Genomic DNA, 23,133 nt, shown 5'->3' with positions numbered 1-23,133 from the left:
ATCCTTCCCAAAGATTCCTATGAGAGCAGAACATAAAATTAATAGAAAGGGGAGGTAGAGGATTGTTTTTGCTCTGCTAATGAGTTTTTAGGTCTGTTCTAATTTTTGTTAGGCTCTAGACACACGTCAGTATTTAATTTATGGCTTTTCTAACCTAAAGATGCCGTTGACTTTTTAAAAAAATTAACGGTAAGCTGTATTTTTTTCACACATTGCCAGTATTTAATCTAGTTTTCAGTTATCCGATGCTCTTACCCAGTACATCCTACTGCTTCCTCTGTTTTAAAAGGGATCCCTGGGTGGCGCAGCGGTTTGGCGCCTGCCTTTGGCCTAGGGCGTGATCCTGGAGACCCAGGATCGAATCCCACGTCGGGCTCCTGGTGCATGGAGCCTGCTTCTCCCTCTGCCTGTGTCTCTGCCTCTCTCTCTCTCTCTCTCTGTGACTATCATAAATAAATAAAATTAAAAAAAAAAATAAAATAAAAGTAGATAGCATCTTGTCCAAAAGAGCCACAGTTGTGTCAGCTTGGGTGTGCATGGACTTAGATGATTTACCAATGCATGGTTTTTAAAATTTTGCAACTTGATTCACAAACATACATTATTGACTTAAGATTAACTATATAGTCTAGCGCCTTCAATTCCTTTTGTCAGTGAGGTAGGATTTAAATAAATGAAGTCTACTTTGTTCATTAAAGTTTTGTTAAAAATGCTTGGAGTATGAAATTTGATGATATTTGAACTGTAAGGCTTCCACCAATCAGTTTAAAATTTAATAGTAAAACTATTTGCTTTATGTTATACTGAAGTCTTACAGATCATTATTATATTATTTAATTTATCCATCACCAGCTTTATTGCGGTATAATTGAGAAGTGAAAATTATAAAGTGTAGAGCATGATGATTTCATATATACATGCACATTGTAAATGCCCATCAAATGAATTAACACATCCAATTCTAGATTATTTTAAAAGTATGTAATTCCAAAGCCTGATTGGAAGACAAGAAGTATTCATCTGAAAATAAACAAACTAAAACTGCTTTTTTAAGAGAGGGTTTAAAAAAACAAGTAAATTAACATGTCCACATATATTGAATTAACAGATACACTCTGACCTTTTTAGTAAAGAAAAATTGATAGACCCATCAATATATAGATCAAACTGATGTTTACCAGATAGGGTAGGTTTGGAGGATAGGCAGAATGGGCAAAGGTGAGTGGGTGGGGAGCACGGGGTACAGGTTTCCAGTTACGGAGTAAGTCAGAAGCATGAAAGGTATAGCCTAGGGAATATAGTTGGTGGTATTGTAAAAAGGTTGTATGGGGTAGTGACACTCGTGGTGAACATAGCATAGTGTATAGACTTGTCAAATCACTGCTCTATACTCATGTGACGTTGTGCATCTACTACACTTAAAAAAATTACCTAAAAAGTAATTAAAATTACATTATCCAAACTACCTATACTATTGAATCCAGCTCCAGACTTACTCCTTGTTATTTGCTTAAATCCAGTAAGAAGAAAAATAGGATCCAACTTAAAACTATTTGAGAGCTTTGGTCTCTAAGGAAAAATCAATATAAAGACTTCCAATGAACTTTGTAAATTATATTTGGCTTATTTGTAGGACTTGGACAGAATGCGTTAGGATTGACTTTGGGAACCACAGCGGCTACTTCAACTACAGGCAATGAAGGCCTTGGTGGTATTGATTTTAGTAGTTCATCAGATAAAAAAAGTAAGTAATGTTACGTTCTAACAGTAACTTAAATTCCTATGTCAGGAAGATTTTTAGTTATATTCACTAATAAAGTTTTTACTTTTAAATTTGCTTTATATTCCACAGATTTTGTGTGTTTAAGATTTTATTTTTGTAGAAAATTGAGTTTTGTACGTGCATCTCTTATGTAGCTGTCTTAATATGTGTATTAATATATATTCTTAAGTTGAGATGCACAAATATACGGTATACAAGTTGACCCTTGAATACACACTTTGAACTGTGCAGATCCAGTTGCATGTGGATTTTTTCCAATAAATAACAGTGGAGTACTATAAATGTGTTTTCCTTATGATTTTCTTAATATTTTCTTTTCTCTATCTTATTTTATTGTAAGAATACAGTATATAGTACATATAACATACAAAATGTGTGTTAATTGTTTATATTATCAGTAAAATTTCTGGTCAACAGTAAGCAACTATTAAGATTTGGGGGGGGTCAAAAATTATGTGTGGATTTTCAGCTCCCTGGGGAATTGGGACCCCTAATACCTACATTGTTCAAAGGTCAACTGTATTGCTTTTTAACCTGTTCTTTCTCATGTGTTACAGCATTATTTCCTAAGTATTTGTCAATTCCGTAATTCTTTAGAAATATTTTACTGCTGCTTAAACTTTTTTTTTTTTTAATTTTTTATTTATTTATGATAGTCACAGAGAGAGAGAGAGAGAGAGAGAGGCAGAGACATAGGCAGAGGGAGAAGCAGGCTCCATGCACCGGGAGCCTGATGTGGGATTCGATCCTGGGTCTCCAGGATCGTGCCCTGGGCCAAAGGCAGGCGCCAAACTGCTGCGCCACCCAGGGATCCCTTACTGCTGCTTAATGTCAGCTCTGTGAATGGATAGATATTTCAGTCTACCATCATTCTATTATTAGTGTTCATTTTCATTTTTAATTCTAGCAAGTATCAACATATTGAGCATCTTTATAGGGAGAGGCAACATGGTATTGTAGTTTAAGGGTGTAGACTTGAGCTGAAATTGCCAGTCTTCAAATCCTATTTACAAGCTCTGTGACCTTGTTATTTATCCCTCTGGTTTAGTTTCTTTATCTGTAAAGTGCAAGAAAATAACAGTACCTACTTCAGTGTTGGTCTGAGGATTACTATTTATAAAACCTCAGAGCCAGGCACATAGTAAATACTCTCTAGGTGTTTGCTTTTCTTATAAATTTCCATTCATATTTTTGGTGAGTTTTTTTTTTTTTTTTAATACCTAGAAACTGAATCATTGGCTTAAAGAGAAGGACGGTCTTGGAGATTCTTGGCATATATTGTCAAATTACTTTCCAGAAATGTTTTACCAATTTATTTCCCACCAACCAGTATGAAAATACCCTTCTTGTTGCGCTCTTGCCATGCTGAATATTCTTTTTAAAAATTACCAATCCAGGGGATCCCTGGGTGGCTCAGTGGTTTAGCATCTGCCTTTGGCCCAGGGCGCGATCCTGGAGTCCCGAGATCGAGTCCCACATCAGGCTCCCAGCATGGGCCTGCTTCTCCCTCCTCCTGTGTCTCTGCCTCTCTCTCTCTCTCTATGTCTATCATAAGTAAATAAATCTTAAAAAAATAATAATAAAAATAAAATAAATAAAATAAAAATTATCAATCCAGGTTCATTTTGAAAAGTTTTTTAGTTTTGTTGAGTCTCTGCTTGATTTTTTGTTTTGTTTTGCAATATCTCTTCTGCCTCTGATGAAAGCCTGTTTCACTAGGGTATATTCATGCATATTGTATTAAACTCTTATGGAGAACTTAGAATGAGGTAATAGATGAAGGTGTAAAAATGCTGTGTTTATATGTCTATGTAAGAATTTTTTTATTTGGATGTGGATTTTATTATATAGAGATACTATTCTAGGGTGAAGTACTGTTTTAAAAGTTAGCAATCCTAAAATCCTTTTAAATTTTGAAAATTTGGGATTATTTTTCTTTGGAAATTGATTTTTAAACATAGGGGTTTCTCTCTTGTTTTACTTAGTTTTCTTTGTAGCAACTCCAAAATTAGAAGAATAATCTTAGGTGTTTTAGCAGCTTATTTGTTACTCTGCTGGAGCAGTCTGGGTACTGTCCAACTACTTTTATTTTAATTATGAAACTGTTTCTTTATTGTAATCGCTTTTAACCTTCATGTTAAAAGAACCAATTGAGGCAAAAGAGTAAGAGAAATGGAAAGAGTTAATTTCTCTTCTTTTCCCCCTGCCTCCTCCCCAATTGTCTTCCTCTTCTGTTGTGCCTTAGAGTTGAACAAAAGGAATATGAAGAATAAGTGCATGTGACTTGAAACTGATGTATTATGTCCAGTTCCCTTTAACCTCCTCTGTGTATCAAGGGATTCTTTTTTAATCTCAAGGATTTCTTGGTTTCTCTAGCAGCTATATCAGTTAGTCTTGACCTGCAATATTGGGTTTGATCAGATAAAGAGTAGTAGGAAACAATGATCTGTGAGTGGCAGCATGGAGCAAGACCTAGAAATGAGGATGATCTTTGCTCTTTTGAAGAACTGCTGGAAGACCAGCAAGCTACAACAGAAAGATCAGATTCCAGAGGTCGGCAAAGGGCCGTAGGGCCATGTGTGCCACATTAAGCAGTTTTGGAATTACACTGAGGACAGTTGAGACCCACTAGAGTTTTGATATGAGATACATATTTGAAGAAGAGCATTGTGGTAGCCATGTGGAAGATAATGTGCAGGAAAGCAAGAACAGATACGGAGTGCTGTTACGGAGCTTTTATAGCAGTCCAGGTATTATAGACACAGAGCGAGACAGACTAGTCAGGGCCCATGGTAAGCTAAAAATAAGCCTAAATTTTATATACTCAGGTCTATCTGTATATAAACTTCTGTAAATACAATGAAACAGAATATCAAAGAAAGAGCAAAATAGTACATTAATCAGTAAAAAAGTTGAACTATTTGGAAAAAAAAATGAAATCCCTACTTTATATAACTGTGTCTTATCCAGTCGAAGACACCCATCTATAGAACATGGGTCCAATTTCAGAAATGTTTAACTATGAGTGAGAAAGATCTTAGAATCAGTGAAATACAAAATACGGAAAAATAAATTGTAGTTGGACTAAAGAGGCAAACAAAACAAAGCTGATGGACAAAGGCAAACGGTAAATGGCAAATCAGAAGTAAAATACTTGATTTCTAGGTGCTCAATTTTTTACATTTTAACATCTGAAATTGAGATGTATCTTAAAATTAGTGTCTGATTCTAGAAATAGACACGTAATATACATATATATATGAGATATGTATATGATATATATCTCATATATATATATGACAATTCATATGCTTAATGTTGAAATAGCTCTTAGAAGTCAGTAAGAAACATATCTCAAAGATATACAAATACCCTGATTGGCCATTCACTAAAGGAGAAATAGACTTGTCTAACATTTGAAATGTTTTGCTTAGTGCTGTCAGAAGTGTGAATTTAGGTTATAATGAAGTGGCATTTTTCATTTATATACTGGCAGGAATTGTTTTAAAAAAATATGTTCATTGTTGAGGGTGTGATGGAAAAGGTACACTTATAGTAGATGGGAAGATAAATTGGAACAATTGTTTTAAAGGATCAGTTTGATAATATATCAAAGGCTTTCCCTGATATAATCTTTGACCTATAAATTCCTCTTTTTTGGAATATAAATAAAGTCATGACAAGTATTTGGAGATTTAAAGACATTGACTCTAGCACTATTGTTTATATAGTGAATGCTCATATGTTAAGAAGAAGGTTGTGCATAAAGGTTCTGATACAGCTATGTTATCAGTATCCTGTGATCACTTAAAATCATGTTAAGTGACATGGAAAAGACTTAATGCAGCATGCTGAGAAAATATGTTAACATAACTTACAGTCATCCTGATTGCTTTTAAAAATGTGTGCATAGGGGCACCTAGGTAGCTCAGTGGTTGAGTGTGTGCCTTTGGCTCAGGTTGTGATCCTGGGGTCCTGGGATTGAGTCCTGCATTGGGCCCCCCACAGGGAGTCTGCTTCTCCCTCTGCCTATGTCTCTGCCTCTCTTTCTGTGTCTCTCATGAATAAATAAATAAAATCTTAAAAAAAATGTGTGTATAAGTGCAGAAATAGGTTGTAAGAGGATCATTGAAATTTTCTGGTGGGATGAAATTTTGTGTGTTCCTGTATTTTCTTAATTAAGCAGGTTTTATTTTGTAACATGAAATACATTTTTGAAAAGCAGAAAGTGAATCACTGCATTTTGCTGATGGAGCATTTTTACTTTTCTACTTTTAGATATATACTATTAATGAACTATTAAACAGATGTTAGAAAGTTGATATATCTACACACATTAAAAACTTCAACTTTAAAAAAATTGCTTTTGTTAAATATTTAGAGACATCCAGTAATCTGACATCTTTTAGTGTTCTAAACTGATAGAGAACCTCACTCTGAACAGTTAAACTGCGCTACACAAGAATATTTTTCATCAGAGTTGAAAGAGGAAGATTCTTGCCCTTGAAAGAAATAGATACAAATCAGCTATGTAATTATCTATATGTACACAAACATATCTCCATGACATCATGACCTCACATATATGTAAGAGGCAGTCTAAGAAATACTTAGCAGTTTTTATATTTATACCTTAGTTTGTATTAAATTAAAACTTGAATTGGGAGTACATTGTTAAATGACCTGTTTTTACATGAAACTTCTTAAATTTTCTAGGTGATAAAACAGGAACAAGACCAGAGTAAGTTTACAATTTAACTTTTAAAACATTTTCATTGAAGAATTTTATATATTAAATTATAGGCAAATGGTATGGTTGTAAGTAAATGAAACTTTATAGTCATTTAGAAGAAAAAATATTTGAATCAGTTTTTGTCTAAACTAAAATAAACATAAGCTCTGGAAAGATTTTGGAAGGTTAAATCTGTAGTTTTTAATCATTAGGAAAATTTATAACCAGTTCTTTCTAGAATGTTTTCTACCTAATTTTACATATATATACCTTTTATAAATAACTATACTAGTACCATTTATTTTCTGATGGAGAAAAAGCCTCCATATACATCATATGTGTAAAGATCACTATTTTTACTACTACTTATATTTTCTCACCTAATTTATATTACATTAAATACAACATATATAAATAAATGATCCAGTTCATACCTCCAAAACAACTTGTTTAACTCTATTATATGAATGAGGAAGCTGGAAGAGACTGAGGTTTGCCAAGTAGCAAATCTGTGACTGAAATTTATTTCATAATTACATTACAACATGTCAAGTTTCACTTATTCCTATCTCATTAAATATTTATGATTCTGTTAAGCTATTCCTAGGTTTCATTTTGTTGAACAAATTGAATTTATTAAAATAAAGTAAAATATAGTGAGCATCTTGTTACAAGAAATTTTATAGACCTTCTTTAATGAATGCTTTGATTTTTTTAACTAAATATGTCAGTCATAGAATTTTTGAGAGGGAATATTTGCTTTATTTTCTTTTCAACATATGCTCTAGTGAAACTCAGCTGTCAGCTTTTTATACTGTTAATGCCTTTAATACATCTGTGGCTTTTTTCTTAGGGATAGTAAAGCACTGAAGGATGAAAATCTACCTCCTGTCATCTGCCAGGATGTTGAAAATCTCCAGTAAGTGTGAAATATAATTAGATAAGTCATATTGAAGAATAGTAGAATATATTTTAGGGGGAAAATCGCTTCTTCCTCTTAAATATTTTAAGTTGGATAAAAATTTCAATATTCCTATAAACTCAAGAGAAAACAGAATAACAGGAATTAAAATTTTGTTACTGTCATTCTGAAAAAAGCATGTGAACCGTAGATGGATTTTTAATATTTCCTTCTGAAACACTAGGACTCTGACCAACCTATCATAAATGTACTTTTTTCCTGTGGGAAACCAATGGTGTATTTTTTTCTTAAAGTTCAATTTTATGTATCTTTTTAGGAAATTTGTGAAGGAGCAAAAACAGGTACAAGAAGAAATTAGTAGAATGTCTTCAAAAGCCATGCTTAAAGTACAAGAAGATATTAAAGCTCTGAAGCAGCTTCTGTCACTGGCTGCCAGTGGATTACAGAGAAACACCCTCAATATTGACAAGTTGAAAATAGAAACTGCTCAGGTAAACTAACTTAGAATAATTTTATCATAGAGTTTCATTTTGTTTTGTTTTATTCAAGTGGAAATCAGTCTTTTGTCAATTATAAGACAATACAGATAATGCTGTAAGAAAACTGTATAGCTTGTGTAGTTTTAAGTTGCTGTAATAGTAATAGTTACTGGTTTGTATTGAGTGCTTACTATTTATGAGGCAGTATTTTAAACAATTTATATTTATTAGTCCAGTTAATAGACTAATAGCTGTCCTGAAAACAGCTCTATGAAGTAGGCACTCTTTTCTTTGTTATATAAATAAGAAAATGGGCAGAGAACTTTGTTAGTAAATGGAAGAGCTTGGATTCAGACCCTGGTAATCCAGCTCTAGAGTTGATGCTCTTAACTGGTTTGCTTCCTAAAAGTGCTTGTTGGCTAAATTGCTATATTACACAAGCTAGGCAGAAAAAGAGGTTTTTAAAATCTCTCAGCAATTAAATAAAAACTGTTTTGTGCTTTATAAATATTAAGTTCTGATGACTTGCTGGTATTAGATCTTAGTTAAAAATGTTAATGAGGCTCATGTTTTTTGTCACTTATGTCTGTTTTTTTTTGTTTCCATTATGGTATAATATATGTATAATATATAGTTTTAATCTACATTGTTGGGAAAGAATGATGGTAGAAGATTTATTTTTGTTTTGTGTTTCACAATTATAAAATATACTTGATCTGATCATGGCAGGTTAGAAATCTTTCCTTAAGTTTCCCTTCATCTGTTAATGAACTATGTGATATACCTTTTTCTTGTTTAAAGGTTTTACTTATTTATTCATGAGAGTCACAGAGAGAGAGGCAGTGACATAGGCAGAAGGAGAAGCAGGTTCCATGCAGGGAGCCGGATGTGGGACTTGATCCCAGGACTCCAGGATCACACCCTGAGCTGAAGGCAGACACTTAACCACTGAGCCACCCAGGAGTCCCTGTGATATACCTTATTAAAGATATATTTGTTTATTTTAGAGAGAGAGAGAGATAGCACCAGTGGGAGAGAAGAGGCAGAGGCAGAGGGAGACAGAGAGAGAATCTCCAGCAGACTCCACACTCAGCAGGGAGCCCAATGCAGGGCTCTTTGTCTTGACTCTGAGGTCTTGACCTGAGCCAAAACCAAGAGTTGGGCACTTAACGAACTGTGCCACCTAGGCACTTCTATGATATATGCCTTTTTAAAACATGGGCTTATGAGAGTGCTATGCTCTTCATAAATGAAGTGATAATAATTTAAATAAAAATTTTAAAGGTGCTTATATGTCCTTTTTTATTGAAATATGAATGACATATAAAACTATGTTAGTTTCAGATGTGCAGTGTTATGATACAATATTTGTATATATTGGAAAATGACCACAACTAATCTGGTTAACATCCACCACCATACTTATTTGGTTCCCCCTGAGATGAGAACTTTAAAGATCTACTGTTTTAGCAACTTGCAAATACACAATACAGTATTATTAACCATAGTCACCATGCTATACATTTCATCCCCAGGACTTACTTGATTTTAAATTAGACATTTAAAAAAAAAAAAAAAAATAAATAAATAAATTAGACATTTACCTGTGCTTATGAAAAGTCAACTATTAGAGAACACTTTGTGATATTTTTAATAAAAACATGTTCACTGAAGGAGCTATTCTAAACTCTGATGTTTCAACGGAATTAAAAGTCTTTATTGTCTACTCTCAGATTTCCTGGTTGCCTACGAACTCTTTAGTTAAATATGATTAAGATATTCTCCCATGTTTCTTTTCCACTTATTTCTTCTGTATGCATCATCAGATATGTATGTATCATCTTTTTCGGAGGAAGGAAATGTTATGATTTTAGACAGTGAAGAATGCCAAGACTGATTAAACATTACACAGAATTATATAAATTATATGGGAAGGGTCATTAGCACACTAATAGAGGAGGCAAATTCAAGAAAAAGAGTAATGTATGCTATAATGTGGTCCACTATAACTAGCGGTGGATGATTCTATTTATAAATATTTGTGGAATAACTTTTGTGTATCAGACTTGATACACAAACCCAACTCCAAAGACACTAAAAGACTAGGGTACAAATGAAATAATAAAAGATTGAGTGTAGTATAAAGATGGCAAATGAAGAAGAGGATGAGTCAAAGAAAGTTTCCTTAAGAAAGAAGTCATCAAGGGACACCTGGGTGGCTCAGTGGTTGAGTGTCTGTCTTTGGCTCAGGGCGTGATCCCAGGTCTGGGGATCAAGTTCCACATTGGGCTCCCTGCGAGGAGCCTGCTTATCCCTTTGCCTGTGTCTCTGCCTCTCTCTCTCTCTCTGTGTCTCTCATGAATAAATAAATAAAATCTTAAAAAAAAAAAAAAAAGAAAAGAAAAAGTCATCTCAGTTTAGAAAATGTTATAGGTGATATCAAAGAAATTTGATCTAAGATTATTCTTATTTCTAATTCCAGGAATTAGTGCTCTACCCACAGTTTAGGGAATCATCAGTTCTGACTCCTTTAGTGAAGTAGTTATCAGTCTTCTTTTCATCTTGAAAACCTTTTAGGGCCACCTGGGTGGCTCAGTGGTTGAGCATCATCTACCTTGGCTCAGGTAGTGACCCCCCGGGGTCCTGGGATTGAGTCCAATATTAGACTACCCATAGGGAGTCTGCTTCTTTCTCTGCCTGTGTCTCTGCCTCTCTCTGTGTCTCTCATGAATAAATAAATAAAATTTTTTAAAAAACAACTTCTTTTTGGGAAATACAGGCAATTCTGAGGAGCAGTGTTGTGACTGCAAAAACCAGAACTTTATGGAAGCAAAGTCTTTTAAATCGTTTTTTGGTTACATGACTCGAGTTTAAATAAGAAGGGCATTTAAACTTCTTCTTTTTTTGGGTAGGGCAGGTGCCAGTAGTTTGTTGAGGTTATATTGCTGAGTCCTTGTAGTCAGTGAACATTTTTAAGGATCTGTTATACACAGAGCATTTGAACAGAAGTGTTTGGATCAAAAGACTTAAAATATACCGTAGAGAGAGTTATATTGGTTGGGTAACATGTTCCCGGGTACAAGGTATGATGATAGAGGCACAAAGGGCCAAGTGGGCACTTTTATCATCCATCCATAGTAGGATACCTTTGTGCTGAATCTTGAACATAATGAGTGTTCACCAGGCTGGTAGAAAGAATACCAAGCAGAGGCATGGAGCCGTGAAATAGGCATGTTTGAGGATCTATAAGCAGTTTGGTATCATAGGAACACTGTTTATGAGTGTGGGCCTGGCAAGAGGTAGGCAGAGTTCAGAGTTAATAGTTCAGATCTTTTTGGGGCATTTGTCCTGAAGTCAGGTAGGCTGGAAGACTGAGATGCTGAATGAAAAGGAAGCGGAAAAACAGAGACTGTTAGAGACTTAGTTTGGCAGTAAAATGAAGGTAAGAGGTTGCTGCAGGAAATATAAAGTAAGGTACTTTTTTTCCCCCCTCTAAATAAAAGAACTTAAACAGAGGTTGAAAATCACTGAGGTAATAGGAACGTGGGATGTAAGGTAGTAAAACCAGAGTATTGGTCTTGAAAAACCACTGTCTAAAAGATAGGGTTGGCATTGAGGAATGGTAGAAGGCAATATAAGAATGGTTAAGTTTGTAAGTTTTAAAATTCTGTGTAATCTCAGGTCTTCCAGCTACATGAGTCTGGACAAGTTACCTCATGTCCTTGTAAGATGCCCTCTTCATTGGTTAAAAGGGAGACATGTACCTTATAAGTTTGCTATTGAAGATGAACCTTGATACAGTACACATAATGCCTTAAGTATAGTGCTTGATACCTAGTGAGTTACAGAATGTTAACTGCTGCTGCATTGCTTTTTTAAAATAGCATTTTCTATATTTGTGTATTAAAGATTTTTAAATGATAGCATCTTTTGCTATAGATGAATTCATAAATTTCACAGAAGTCCATTGTTCTTACAATAGATCAGCTCATTATAAATTTATCATAAAGTTTGTTAAAGGTTTGCTTTGTCTTCTTGGAGAGAGATTTTAGCAACTTGTAAAGCAGGTTAAATATAGCATGTTCTTCTAATAGCATAAGAGTGGCATTGAAGTTTCAGTCCAGAGAAAATTGGTATTTTTAAACTAATATTTAACCCGTCTTTTTTTTTTTTTCCTTCTTTTTTTTAAACCTCTGATCTATTAGGAGTTAAAGAATGCTGAAATCGCTTTAAGAACCCAGAAAACACCACCTGGACTCCAACATGAAAACACAGCTCCTGCTGAGTAAGTTACTGGATTTTCTCACTTTAATAAAGCAAAACAGTACAGTACACTGGCTAAGAATTTTTAGTTTACTCTGTAGCAAGCCTGGGTTGAGTAGCACTTGACCTGGATTCCTCCATTTAATTCTCATAATAACCATAAGAAGACAGTTCATTACCTTCATTTTATTGGAGGGTAAGTGACAGCTAAAATTTGGGCTTTTAATCACTATTATGCAGTTGTACCTTATTTACCTGTTATGTACAGGGCCTATTCCACTGTATGAGATTCTGCACGTAGTAGAAACTTATGTTTTTATCAATAAGGATTTTTTAATTGAAAATTTTTTTTATAATGGTCTCTTTCTTAAATAGGGCGTTCTAGAAATAGTTTAACACTTATTGCATAGTTTTAGTCACATAGATAATAAATTTTCAGAAAGAGTAATCAGAAAATGTAGGTAAGTTGAAATTTTAAAAAATCCACCTGCATTCTTGTCACTTAGATTGTGTATTTGTACGGTTGCCATGTGATCTCTGTCTTGTCTCTTTTCTTTATACCCTTTTTGTGTTGCTAGAGCTGATAATAGCTCATATTTATCAGATGCTTACCATATGCCAAGCGATGTGCTTAGCACTTTATGTGCTTTATCTCATTTTCCACAAAACCTCTACAGCTGTTACTATTCCAGTCTTACAGATGAGGAGCCTGAGGCATGAAGAGGTGAAACTCTGAGCTTGTGAGTGATACGGGTCTGACTCCTGGTCCCTCACGTTCTTTTTTCTTATAACTTTTTTATTATGCTATAATTTCAGTTTTATAGAGAAGTTTCGAGAATAAAACAAAGAAGGGGTACCTGGGTGGCTCAGTGGTTAAGTGTCTACCTTTGGCTCAGGTCGTGACCCTGGGGTCCTAGGATGGAGTCCCACAGCAGGCTCCCTGCAGGGACCGACCCTGCTTCTCCCTCTGCCTATGTCTCTGCCTTTCTCTCTGTCTCTCGTGAATAAATAAATAAAACATTTTTTTTAAAAAAAGTATAAAACAAAGAATTCCCGTATATCTTTTATCCAGTTTCCTTACATGTTAATAATATTTTTACAATACTTATTTTGTTCTCTGCTCTCTATATGTATATACATATTTTCTCCCTAAACAGTTTGAGTTATTTGCAGACATGATGCCTTTTATGCTAAAGTGCTTCAGTGTGTATTTCTTAAATATAATAATCTGTTACATAACCACAGTTGATCAAAATCAGGAAATTGACAAGGACAGTGATACTCTTATCTTTTTCAGATTAGCACAGTCTGTGCTTCCTCACTGGACTTCCTCTAGTATTTTATCCCTCTGTCTTGTTCTCCATGCTATCATCAGAGCTAGTTTTGAAATGGGATGAATTGTTTGATTTTCCACTACAAGAAGCTTTCATAGTTCTCCATTTCTTATAGGATAACATTCAGCATACTTTGCATGCTATTCAAGGTTTCTTTTCTTTCTGGCATTCTCTGGTTACATTTATCAGAATAGTGTAATAGTATTGCATCCTCTTTCTATAGACACTATAGTGTTTTCAGAATATAAGAACCGTAAGTAATTGCTTGTAAAATCTGGTTGACAATTGCACTTTTTAAAAATACTTTTTATTTTGAACTTATTTTAGACTTACAGGAAATTTGAAAAATTGTAGTACAAAGAATTTCCTTATATCCCTTCCCTTAATGTTAACAAACTGTGTAACCACAGTATAATTATCAAAGATAGGAAATTAACATAGGTGTGATATTATTAACCAAGTTACAGAACTTATTTGAATTTTATTGATTTTTTTCATTAACGTGCTTTTTCTTTTCCAGGATCCAATCTTTTTCACTACTGTACTTCTTCCATTCCAGAATCCTATTCACTTTGCATTTAGTTGTTATTTCTCCTTTATCTCTCCCAGTTTCTTTTTTTTTTTTCTCTCCCAGTTTCTTTTTTTTTTTTTTTTTTCTCTCCCAGTTTCTAATAGTTATTTGGTCTTTGTCTTTCATGACCCTGATATCTTGAAGAGTATCAAGTTACTTTGTAGATTATCTCTTCATAGATATTTTTCGCAATTGAGATAAGGATGTGCGTTTTTTTTGATACCTTGATAATTTACAAGTTTTCGTTTTGGTATTTGGAATGTAAGGAAAATACTAGTTTTAAAACTTTGATCTGACTTTGTAAATGTTTTCGTATAGCTACTTCAGAATCTTGGTTCAGCAGTTTGAGGTACAGCTTCAGCAGTACAGACAGCAGATTGAAGAACTAGAAAACCATCTTGCCACTCAAGCAAATAACTCACATATAACCCCTCAAGGTAACGTGCTTTCTGTGGTGATTTTTTTTTTTTTCTTTTTTTGGATAGCATTATTTTTTGGTGAGAGAGGTTAAGGTGTTATTAATAATAGATATTATACATAACTATTAGTTGTCTTAAGCTGCCATAAGAAAATTTCCTTAAGGCCTTGAATAGATCTTTATTCTCTGTAAATAGAAAATGCTTTATTATGAACTGTTACAGAAGTCTCAGGGCCTTCTCCCTCCCTTTCCCTGATAACTGATGCAGGCACACTGCTCTCCGTCTGCTCACTGTTCTGTCTTCTCTTATTCATGCAAATATTTATTTAGTTTTTTTCCTCTTATACTTTAAACTATACCAAAAATTTGACTCAAGTAATAGAAAAATAATACTGATTGTTACATATATATATTTGTGTGATAATATAATTTTCTTTTATAGATTTGTCAATGGCTATGCAGAAAATTTATCAAACATTTGTAGCTTTAGCTGCACAACTTCAGTCTATTCATGAAAATGTAAAGGTAAGTTCATTACCAGTTCACATATCTGTATATCTAGACCCAAGTGAAGTATTTATTTGTGGGGCACAGCATTCATGCTTATTATGGAACAGCTGAAATTACATATAAGTGAAAAAGACTAAAAGTAAAATAATCTGCAATCATGCTCAGGCACAATCACAGATTTTTTTTTTTTTTTTTTTTTTAAAGATCCAGGTGTTATATGCATTCGGCTCTTTTAACTTTTTTCAGTTTATTGTTGTAAATAGTTTTCTGTGTTAATACACATGTTTCTTCAACATTTTTAGTAGTTAATGTAGCATTTCATTGTATATGTGCATAGATAGTTTATTTAACCCATCCTCTTTTTTTTGGCCATTTAGGTTTCCATCTCTACCACTGTAAGCAGCACTACAGAAAATAAACATTCTTAGTAGCAAAAGCATTTTGCACTGCTCTAATTTTACATATGTTTTAAATACGTATTAGTCATCAAATGCTTACAAGCATTTTTATCAAATTTTCCTGAAATGTAAAGGTCTATAATAAATATTACTTTAGTTTTTTTAAAGGGATAAAGATGATTCCCTGTTGTCTCACAGACTCACATTTATCCCTTCTAAATAACAGGGAACTATTTGTGTTTATTAAATAATATAAATAAAATAATTTGTCACTGAACATTTTGAACCTTATTTAAAGCTTTTAAAATTTAAGTGAAATATTAAATGTAAGTATGCTTTTTCCAGCTAGTCAGGCAAATACAATTAAATGCTTTCTTGGAGTTATATAGTCTTAAAAACTTAAAATTCAAAGTGTTCAAACCTGAGTCTAAGTGAATTATTAATTGCATAGAATAGAGTTTGAGATTACTATTACTTTCATTTTTATTTTATTTTTTATTTTTTAAAATATTTTATTTATTTATTCATGAGAGACTGAGAGAGAGAGGCAGAGACACAGGCAGTAGTGAAGCAGGCTCCATGCAGGGAGCCCAGTGTGAGACTCAATCCCAGATCTCGGGATCATGCATTGGGCCAAAGGCAGACACTCAACCACTGAGCCACCCAGGCATCTCTTCATTTTATTTTAATCTGGCATATTGTAATGCATTTTTTAAAAAGTTGACCACTTAAATTATACAGTGTTTGGAATGAGCATAGTTTGGACCTTTTGCTTTAATATGTTTAAAAGTCTAAACCAAATTTTTAAAATAAGTTAGTATTAAAGGAGGAATTTTTATCAAATTTTCCTGAAATGTAAAGGTCTATAATAAATATTACTTTAGTTTTTTTAAAGGGATAAAGATGATTCCCTGTTGTCTCACAGACTCACAGATGAGTCTTGCGTTGTACAGATTTTTTTTCTCAATTACTATTATGAAAATTTTCAAATATACATTCACAAAAAAGTAGGGCACTATTATAATGAATGCCCACATACTCATCACTCAGCTTCAACCATTATCAAGACCCTGCTGGTCTTAACTTTATCCATCTTCTACACAGAGATGCTAGAATATCTTAAAGCAAATTCCAGACATGTCATTTGTAAGTACCCATGCTATTTTTTAATTTTTTTTAAAGACTTTATTTATTTATTCATGAGAGACCGAGAGAGAGGCAGAGACATAGGAGAAGAGGTAGGTGCAGAGGACTTGATCGATGACCGATGCAGGACTTGATCCCCGGGATCATGCCCTGAGCCGAAGGCAGACACTCAACTACTGAGCCACCCAGGCATCCTATACATGTTTTTTTAATGGCAGTTTCTCCTCTCTGATTTGAAAACTACCTTTTTCAGTAACATGACCATAAAACAGTGGGACAGATTCACACAAAATCACCTCTGATCATGTTGGATAAGCTTTACATGACAATTTGACCTACTCTTTTTTTTTTTTTTTGGAATTTACATTCCTGAGAACCAAAGGATGTTTTGTGATCAGATTGACTATGTTGCCAATTATTTTCAGCTGCTTTTAGTGAGCAAACTAATTTCTGGACTCAATCGCTAATAAAAATCTTACAAGAGGTGGTTTTTTATTTTTGTTTCTTGTGTATTGTTTTTCATGAGATAATCTCCTAAAATTGGCTTAAACTACCTGAGCCAGCCTGTCTTTAGTGACATTAACAAAATTGGACATTTTATCAGTAATTATACAAATTGTGGCTGAGGTCAGTTTTTTGTTTTGTTTTGTTTTCCCTTAAACCAGTTGTGTTTCAAGTCTCTTGGGCAGGTCATTATTTTCTAGTATCCGAAGTAGAACGGATATTTATAGGCTGTTATGTCACATTGCATGGGTATGTGCATTTAATTGTACAGAGAAAAGGGAGGATGGATTAGGGGGAGATCAATTTTAATATAATTCATTCTTGTGATATCACATTCCCTACTTCTGACTGCATATCCCACGGTTTTCAGTTCTTGGCAGGCCTGCTTCAATATGTTAGGAAAGTTTGGAACCGGAAATCAAATACACACAAAAGGGGTTGATAACATTTAAATATTGTAAATAACAGTAAGATTTCTAAATGTTCTACCTGTTAAGACCAAAAAGATTAATGTTTATTAATTTCTGTTGAGAATGGTAGGGAGTCTGAGAATTCTACATCTCTTTAAAAATTTGTTTAAAACTGATCTAAATTAGATTAAACCTTTAATGAAAGTTATTTAGTAATTCTGATATGAGGTAGAATCATTCCTATTAATTGCCTTAATCAAGGCAGATGTTGCACTAGGTGAACCAGCCCACCTTATGAACTTGGTACTTTTTCTTTCTTACTCTGAAATTATAAACTCACTCACTTCCCCTCTATATCCCCCCCTCCCCCCGGTTTGGTTACACAAGCTCAACATGAGTCATTCTCGTTGTAAAATAGGCAGATCATATTGATAAAGTAAAAGCTGTCTTTATACCCCCCAAGCCCTCTCTACTAAGGTAACCTCTTGTTTTAACCTGTGTCACCCAGGCCTTTTAAAGAAGACATTTAACAAATATAGATTTAGTACATGTTTTCAGCTTTTTGAATCTGAAAGTTTCCAAAAGGTCGAATACTGGAGGAGGAAATGTGAAAAACTGGAATATTGAAACTGGAATTTTATTTATTATTTATTATTTTTTATTTTTTTTGAAACTGGAATTTTAGATACTACTTTGCTTGATTAAAAGCTGAACTAACTCATTTTAAAGAGGGCCTCATGAGTGGGGCACTTGATGGGATGAGCACTGGGTGTTATTCTGTATGTTGGCAAATTGAACACCAATAAAAGATAAATTTATTATTAAAAAAAAAAATAAAGAGGGCCTCATGAAGCCAGAATATATTAGGCAATTTATTGTAAAGACATGACAAAAATAGGGAAGAAAATACTCAAAGAGTAATAGAGCTTGCACACATCATTTCCCACACCACGCATCACTAGCACTTTGATTTGCACTTTAGGGAGAATGTTTAATATGGCAATATTGGCAGTGTCTTTCATCTGTCTGCTTACCTCCTTACTTCCTAGTTAGATTATTCATATATTACCAAAGTCAACAGAACTTCTTAACCTCTTTTTTCTCTCCTTTAGGTGCTAAAGGAACAGTACCTTGGCTACAGGAAAATGTTCTTAGGAGATGCTGTAGATGTATTTGAAGCCAGGCGAGCAGAAGCCAAGAAGTGGCAGAATGCGCCCAGAGTTACTACTGGGCCCACCCCTTTCAGCAACATGCCAAATGCAGCAGCCGTTGCCATGGCTGCAACACTTACACAGCAGCAACAGCCTGCTACAGGTCTGAATGCATTCAAGTTATAGCTTCTTACTGTTCAAATGCAGAACATTGATGTGCATTTTTAAAAGTCTTCCTTTTGTGTTAGCACTAAAGAAATTTCTATGAGTAGCTGTTCCAATACAATCTAAAAATTGTGATGGACACAATTATAAACATACCTGATAAAAAATGCAGGGTAGTCTTAGCAATAATTATACATCAAGTAGATACTGAATATTGTGAACTACTTAATGTTATTTGCTGTATTGCTATAAATGCCCTTTAGAACATGGTGTTTCACTACCGAATTACATTTAAGAATATTAGATTCTAAAATTGTGATTGTATCATTTATTGTTTTAAAAGTCAGAGATAATGCAGCCATACATTGCATTTTTCATATAATACTGATAGATGGTGCATTCTCCTTTCCTCATACATAGTGATTACAGAGTACCCCACATCTAGGATGAAGTACATTGTTATGACTGAAGGCGTGTTGAAGATGAGTTGGTTGTTTTTATGCATCATGACTGAAATCAGAGGGCAGGTCCTTTTAACCAAATTTGGAAGAAAGTACATACTAGAATTCTTTGTACCTTTTCAGAATGAACAGAACAGTAGCAAGAGCAGGAAAAAGATGTTTTGAGATGTTCTGGATTGCATATTAAGAAGTATGAACTGGGAAGCTGGGCAGATGATGAAAATAATTAATGAGATATGGGAAAGCAGATAATTTCAGTCCTTGGTTTAATTCCACTTCTAATGGGAGAAACATTTTTATGGTCTAGTTCTGCAGTGTGGAGTTTGGTCCTATGTCTTTTGAAGATTATTGTCTTTACTCCTCCAGTCTCTTTTTTTGTCAGGCTTGAAGTAGGATGTAGAAAATATAATCTTAATGGATATTGACTTTTTTTTTTTTACTCGTTCATAATTTTTGAGTAATGCTTATTATTATCCTATAGCATGTGTCTTTCTGAAAGTTCCATATAGTCCAATAGTAAATTATAGTACAAAAAGAGTATTGTATTCAGGCTGCCTCTACTAGGGAAGCATTCTCTGGTTTTCATTACTGGCAGTTTAAAAATTGTTCTTCACATTTGGAGATGACAGAATTGACTTACCATCAGTGAATGGCTGATGATTGGTTTATGCCAAACCATCCACGTTCCATGGCTGGACCCATGTGAATAGTGGCTCACAGTGGCACTATATAATAGTTCTCTAGCTGGCTGGAGTGTAGGATTCATTCTCAAGTTATGGAGGGGAAAAAGTCAGTATGTGGCTGATTGCTGTCAAGTCAGTATAGGAATCAGCCCCGTGATAATTAGGATTATCAGTTCTCATGATTATTTAGCTAATGAAACCAACATAGTACTGATTTACTTTCTGGAGCCAGTATTAATCCTAAAATAGATCAAATAAGCATGGGTTTTGGTAGTGTGTTCTTTAAAACTTAAGAGATTTCCGTTTTAATAAATACAACTTGAGAAAGGTCAGTTACGTAAAATGTCATAGTATAAATGAATTATCTTCTGTGGTGTATAACTAAATTTAAAGCCAAACCACTTGTCAGGGTTGTTCTTAATTCTTTTATGTAGAGAGTTTTGAGAGGTCATGCATTTTGGACTCATGAACATATGAAGATATATGTTCATTCTATAAATACAAGTGAGTGCTTACTATGTGCTAGGCTCCAAGGATACAGAGGTAAACAATACGAGTGGAGTATGGTGTTTGCTTTCTGTGGTGGTGGTGAATGTTAGCTTAATTTTGAGGAATCATCTTGAGGAGGCTTTGTTCATTTAATTTTATTTGTGACTTTTGCCAGGCTCCAGGGAAACTTGACTGCTTTCTAATGTTCCCCATAATTTTGAAGCCTACAATAAGGCTTCCTGATTGGCTGGCAGGGATTATAATTTATCAGGCTAAACAGTCTTACAGTGTTTTCATTTTGTGTTGTGTGGATTTTTAGAACTGAGAAGCTAAACAATAATAATAACAGTTTTGTATTATGTCTTCTCTTTTTCCTTTTATTTCTTTGAGGTCCTCCCCAGTTCCATAGTGCATTCCTTTATGCATCTGATAGGATGTTAGTTATTCCAGTCATGTCACCACTACAGTGAGATGGATGAGGTCTCTTAGATACATTCTGATTTCATGAGTTACAGCCTGTTGAGAAATTACTGCATTGTGCTCAGTGATTGTTTAGGTCCTGCAACTTTGAGGACATTTTTTCTTTTTAAGTGTCAGTAACAAATTTTAAAGACCATCTAGATTTAGTTAGGTAAAGCATATGTGCTGTTATACATCGCTGTTGATCTGTGCAAGATTTGAGTTGTCAGGGGTTTTTTCTTTAGGTTGCGTATGGGTTCTTCACTAATGTAAAAAGTGCAGATAGCTTCTTAGGCTGCTACCTTCTGAAGGTGGTTTCTGCGTAGTCTTGAAGGTGGAAGTATGGATTGAAGTGACTTCTTAACTTTTCTTTGGTGTTTTTTAATGAAAAAAAAATAATAGAGATTAGGCCTGCATGATTTATCATTATTGCTTCTGAAGGCTGAAGAGAATTGATGAAAAATCAGCAGGCTAATTACATATCAAATAAGCATCAGTACATGGGTAAATGACATATTAGTAGATCTTGAGTATACTTGTCCATCAGTGCTTTTGAAGCCTCTTAAAAAGCTTAAGACAATTACATTAGGATTATCAATATAATTTTAATTTAGGATAGATTGTTTTAAGCTAATGTACTGGGATTAAGTTTTGCTGTTGTGTTTTGACACTTTTAAAAGTTCTTAATGTTTACATAATAAGACTATTCTCATGTGACTTAGCTGCTATTTTTAAGGAGAGCTGAGACATTTTGTTAGGAATTTCTAATTTCTAGCTTTTAGTGTAGGTTTGAACATTTAAGATGTAGTGTTAAGTAGGAAATTTTAAGTATTTCATTTTAGTTTCTTGTAGTTTTGTTGTATTAAACAACCAAAGGAACATTCCCCATTAAATCAGTAAGTAAAAATTTTCAAATTGGGGAAAAAAGGCATTTTTTTGTTTCTAAGAAAAATTATTTTTAAAATATGACTTAGGAATAATCATACTAATTACATTAGGTATTTTGAGTAATTATTGAAAATTATTTAAAAATTTTAGCACTTTAGTCCTTTTCCTGTGAATGCAGTTTTACTTTTAAGAAAGTAGAATTTATTCTGGAAAATATGAATTACAGTGCTAAACTTGATTTTGTTGTGTGTGAATATATTATACGGTAACTTTTGTAAAATGTTACTCTACATGAAGATTTCACTTTAGGCAATTATTGGGATATATTACTACTAACTAGGTTTTATTTATGGAACTAAGCCTCTCATTGAATGACTATTCAGATTCTGAAACAGATTTCTTGAATTGTTTACGTGACTTTTGCCTGAAGGATTTAGATTCTGCTTTCTAATAGTGAAACTAATTTATATGGTGGCCAGAGTGTAATATATGCTAATACTTTGGCATGGGAGATATTTATCATGAGTTTTTAATATTAAAAAATGTTATACATTTGCCTACTAGTTTTATAAATGATGTTGCCTTCAGAATTTGTGTGAAGGTACAAAACTCAAAGTAATCATGTACCTGTTGTGCAATGGAAAGTCTTGTCATTGTCAGAGTTCTTGATTACCTATATCCTGAATATTGATGATTAGGGTTACTCTTAAAAACAGACCCACACACAACAAAAAAAGCATGTTATTTGAGTAACTCTTACGACTTGTAGGGTTGAGGGCTGTGGTGTGCATTATTCTTTAGGGTCTTCCACCAGCAGTGCCTCCTATTAACATGTGACACTTAAGTCTCTCAGTGTTAAAGAAACTGGACGTGTGTTTTCTATGTATTATTTTTGTTCAAAATAAGAGAGTAATATGCTTAGTTTCTTTTTCCTATAGTAACATTTTACAAAAGAGCTGCTAGGCAGGTATTTTATTCTCAAATTAATCTCAAACTGGATGTAAAAATTTAAATCCTTTTTTAATTTATTTTTTAATAATAGTATAAGAACTCCGGCTGCTATTAGTTCTTATTCTTTATTTTCTGGGTAGAAGCTATTTGAAAAGTCCAGTTTCTGTCCCAGTGTAGCAAAATGCAGTTTCCTCAGTTTTCTTTTTTTTTTTTTTTTAATGCTTTATAATTTTACACTACCTTTTGAATATACAAACCTCATTCTTCATTAAACAACTTGAAGGCTTTGATTTTTTTTTTTGAAAAGTTTAAATTTCAATCTGTATATTACTTTGGCTGTTCCCTCAACTTTGAGATGCACTGATCACTGTGCTTGAAAAAGACAAGACTGAAGATTGTACTATGAAATTTATTGA

At 33.7% G+C, this 23,133-nt stretch overlaps 1 protein-coding gene across 3 annotated transcripts in view; it reads left to right on the top strand.

Annotated features, from left to right (window-relative positions):
* The window catches only part of NUP58 (nucleoporin 58), a 52,760-nt gene that overhangs the window by 11,217 nt on the left and 18,410 nt on the right, over positions 1–23,133 (top strand). For all 3 annotated transcript variants that reach the window (XM_072795756.1, XM_072795755.1, XM_072795753.1), the window contains 8 exons: positions 1,634–1,744; positions 6,500–6,524; positions 7,369–7,434; positions 7,754–7,928; positions 12,122–12,201; positions 14,403–14,521; positions 14,945–15,027; positions 18,583–18,784. In XM_072795756.1, coding sequence (XP_072651857.1) covers positions 1,634–1,744; positions 6,500–6,524; positions 7,369–7,434; positions 7,754–7,928; positions 12,122–12,201; positions 14,403–14,521; positions 14,945–15,027; positions 18,583–18,784 — 861 coding nt within the window. The remainder of the gene's footprint in view (positions 1–1,633; positions 1,745–6,499; positions 6,525–7,368; positions 7,435–7,753; positions 7,929–12,121; positions 12,202–14,402; positions 14,522–14,944; positions 15,028–18,582; positions 18,785–23,133) is intronic.

This window comes from Canis lupus, chromosome 24, assembly GCF_048164855.1.
Source record: "Canis lupus baileyi chromosome 24, mCanLup2.hap1, whole genome shotgun sequence".
Classification (NCBI taxonomy): domain Eukaryota; kingdom Metazoa; phylum Chordata; class Mammalia; order Carnivora; family Canidae; genus Canis; species Canis lupus.
This window is presented reverse-complemented; position numbering and strand designations above follow the sequence as displayed.